This window comes from Entamoeba dispar, genomic scaffold, assembly GCF_000209125.1.
Source record: "Entamoeba dispar SAW760 scf_1105229458855 genomic scaffold, whole genome shotgun sequence".
Taxonomy (NCBI): Eukaryota; Evosea; order Mastigamoebida; family Endamoebidae; genus Entamoeba; species Entamoeba dispar.
Window position 1 is genome coordinate 36,142 of NW_001853401.1, and position 2,464 is coordinate 38,605.

General features: G+C 25.8%; 2 protein-coding genes across 2 annotated transcripts in view, besides 1 other annotated feature; one reads left to right on the plus strand and one right to left on the minus strand.

The window, feature by feature from the left end:
* Positions 1 to 1,143: a repeat region.
* Positions 1,144 to 1,304: 161 nt separating this feature from the next.
* EDI_158600 (presenilin hop-1, putative) lies at positions 1,305 to 2,060 on the minus strand (the record flags this gene model as incomplete). Its single annotated transcript, XM_001735046.1, has 2 exons — positions 1,305 to 1,460; positions 1,515 to 2,060. The coding sequence occupies 2 exons, from the start codon at positions 2,058 to 2,060 to the stop codon at positions 1,305 to 1,307; spliced, it is 702 nt and encodes a 233-aa protein (XP_001735098.1).
* A 271-nt stretch (positions 2,061 to 2,331) lies between these two features.
* The window catches only part of EDI_158610 (uncharacterized protein), a gene marked incomplete at both ends in the record, with an annotated part of 569 nt that continues 436 nt past the window's right edge, over positions 2,332 to 2,464 (plus strand). The window contains one exon of the mRNA XM_001735047.1: positions 2,332 to 2,447. Coding sequence (XP_001735099.1) covers positions 2,332 to 2,447 — 116 coding nt within the window. The remainder of the gene's footprint in view (positions 2,448 to 2,464) is intronic.

Consider the following 2,464-nt stretch of genomic DNA (forward strand, 5'->3'; position numbering starts at 1 on the left):
GGTGTGAAATATCTGTTTCCACAAAGTGCATTTGTTATTCCTTTATATTCATATGAAGATTGTTTACAAAATGAATATCGTTTATTATTTTCTTTATAAACATTAATATCACCAAATCCAAATCCAAACAAACAGCCATCATCTGATTGATCACCTAAAGCAAATGCATATTCTGTATATTTAATATCAAATTTCATCATTCCTTGTATTCTTCCTTTTGATTTTAATGAAAATAAAAATGATTTTGGATCATTTATCCAGTTCCAACTACCAACTTTATCAATTTTCACATTAATATATCCTCCAAATTTATTTCCTTTTGTATCTTCAATAATAATTATTATATGTTCTTTATTTATTATTCTTTGATTAAATACTGATATATCTTCATTCCAATCATCAATATCTGAATCAAATAGTATATTGGATACTTTTCTATTTGTCCATTCTTCTAGTTGTTTCATTTCTTCAATTGTATTCATTCCTTTCATTATTTCTAATCTTTCTCCTTCTTCTTCTTTTCTCTTTTTCCTCTCAAAATAATCACTGTAATATGTGTTCCATTCTTTTTTCTTTTTGTTAAATGATTGTGTGGTTTTATCTTTTTCTTTTGGTTTTCTGAATATTTTATCTTTCATGACCATTTCTTCAATTGAAATGATTTTATTGATTATTTCATTCCGTGTTTTACTTAGTATTTCTTCATCTTTATTACATTCTTCTATTATTTTATTCATTTTATTCTTTATTATTTCTATTGTTTTAATTGTTTCTTGACTTTTTTCTATTATTAGTTTTCTTCTTCTTTCTGTTTCATCCATTCTATCAAATATTCCTTCTCCTCTTTTAACAGCTTCTAAATATGTTTCATTATCTTGTATTTCAAATATTTCATTTTTAATACTTCCTAAATAATAATGATATTGTTTATTAATATCATCAATTGATTGTTGAACATTTGGAATTGTTTCTATTTCTTCTTTAAAGAAATGAGTGTTCTTGTTTATTAACTCTTCCATTTTAATTTAATGAATATCAGATCAAAATCAGATGATTAAATAATTAAATACACGTTTATAACAAATCATTTTATTTATTATTATAGTAAACATCATTTCATTTTTATTGTTTTAAATAACAATATTAGTAACAAGTTAGTAATGATTACTTAACCTTTTATATTGATAGACAATGAAAGCCCCAAAAATTAAAGAAATAATTTAATTAGATAAACACTTATTATACCCTTTTTTTAAGGAAAGAAAAGAATAAACTAATGCCTTGTAAATGAATTCATTTATTCATTAAGCCACATAACCATATAAATTAGCAGTTGTAACTAATGGAACTATTGCCCATCTTGATACACAATAGATTAAAGTACCAAAGAAAATAGAAATTGGTAAAGCAGGAAGAGCTTTATTAAAAACAACCAATAAAATGAGAGTACCAAATAATCCCTAGACATGAATTTTATTTATTTTTCTTTACAAAAATGACAGATAATAACAAACAGATAATACTGCAACTGATCCACTAAATACAATTGTCAAGTCGTACATTGCACACCTTCCAACTAACACACTATAGAACACAAAATCACCTAAGCCTAACTTTACTCCTTTTCCATGTGTAGATGATAGAGTGAATGGGTTTGAATCAACATTTATAATTTCATTCTTAGAATCATCTGGAGACGCCAACCCCATCCATACTGCTGTAGAATAAACAAGTGCTGGAATTGGTTCATTTCGTTCTTGAGCTAAATTAACAAGAATTCTTAATGGTCCTTTAGGACATAATACAGCAACTAAATCATAACATGCCATTCCAATAAGTAAAGTCCATGTAGTCCATTCAGGGAGATTTGTAAAGAAAGAAGCCATGAAAACGCTGATAATAATCATATAAAACTGGTTCAATTTCATTGGAGAAATATAAAAAATTGAGACAACTCCAAGAATACCAAAATTAAAAAGAAGAAAAGCAAATGAAATCCAATCAATAGGCCAATTAAATACTGATAATAAACTTTTCATAATTGACCCCCCAAATAACATTAATAATAAAATTACACTAAATAATAACCATCCTACTATTAATTTCATACATTTATAATAAAAAAGAAGAACAAATACAAAAGTTACTATTACAATCATAGTAATGAATACAACTGATACAATAATAGCAATAAGCCATATAGGGATAGTTGTCGATGATTCAAGGCCTTCAGAAAATATATATGAAGTTGCTTGTGAATAAATATCATTACTTCTTTCTAATAATTTAACAATAATTACAGTTAATAATAAAGTGATAGCAACTGGAGTAATGACAGCGTTAACACTTTCACTGTATTCAGCAAAAGTAATCACCTCAACTTCTTCATCACTTTTATTTTCTTTTTTTTCTATTTTATTTTTTGAAGGTTGTTGTTCATCAGAAATGTCATGAAGTTCATTTT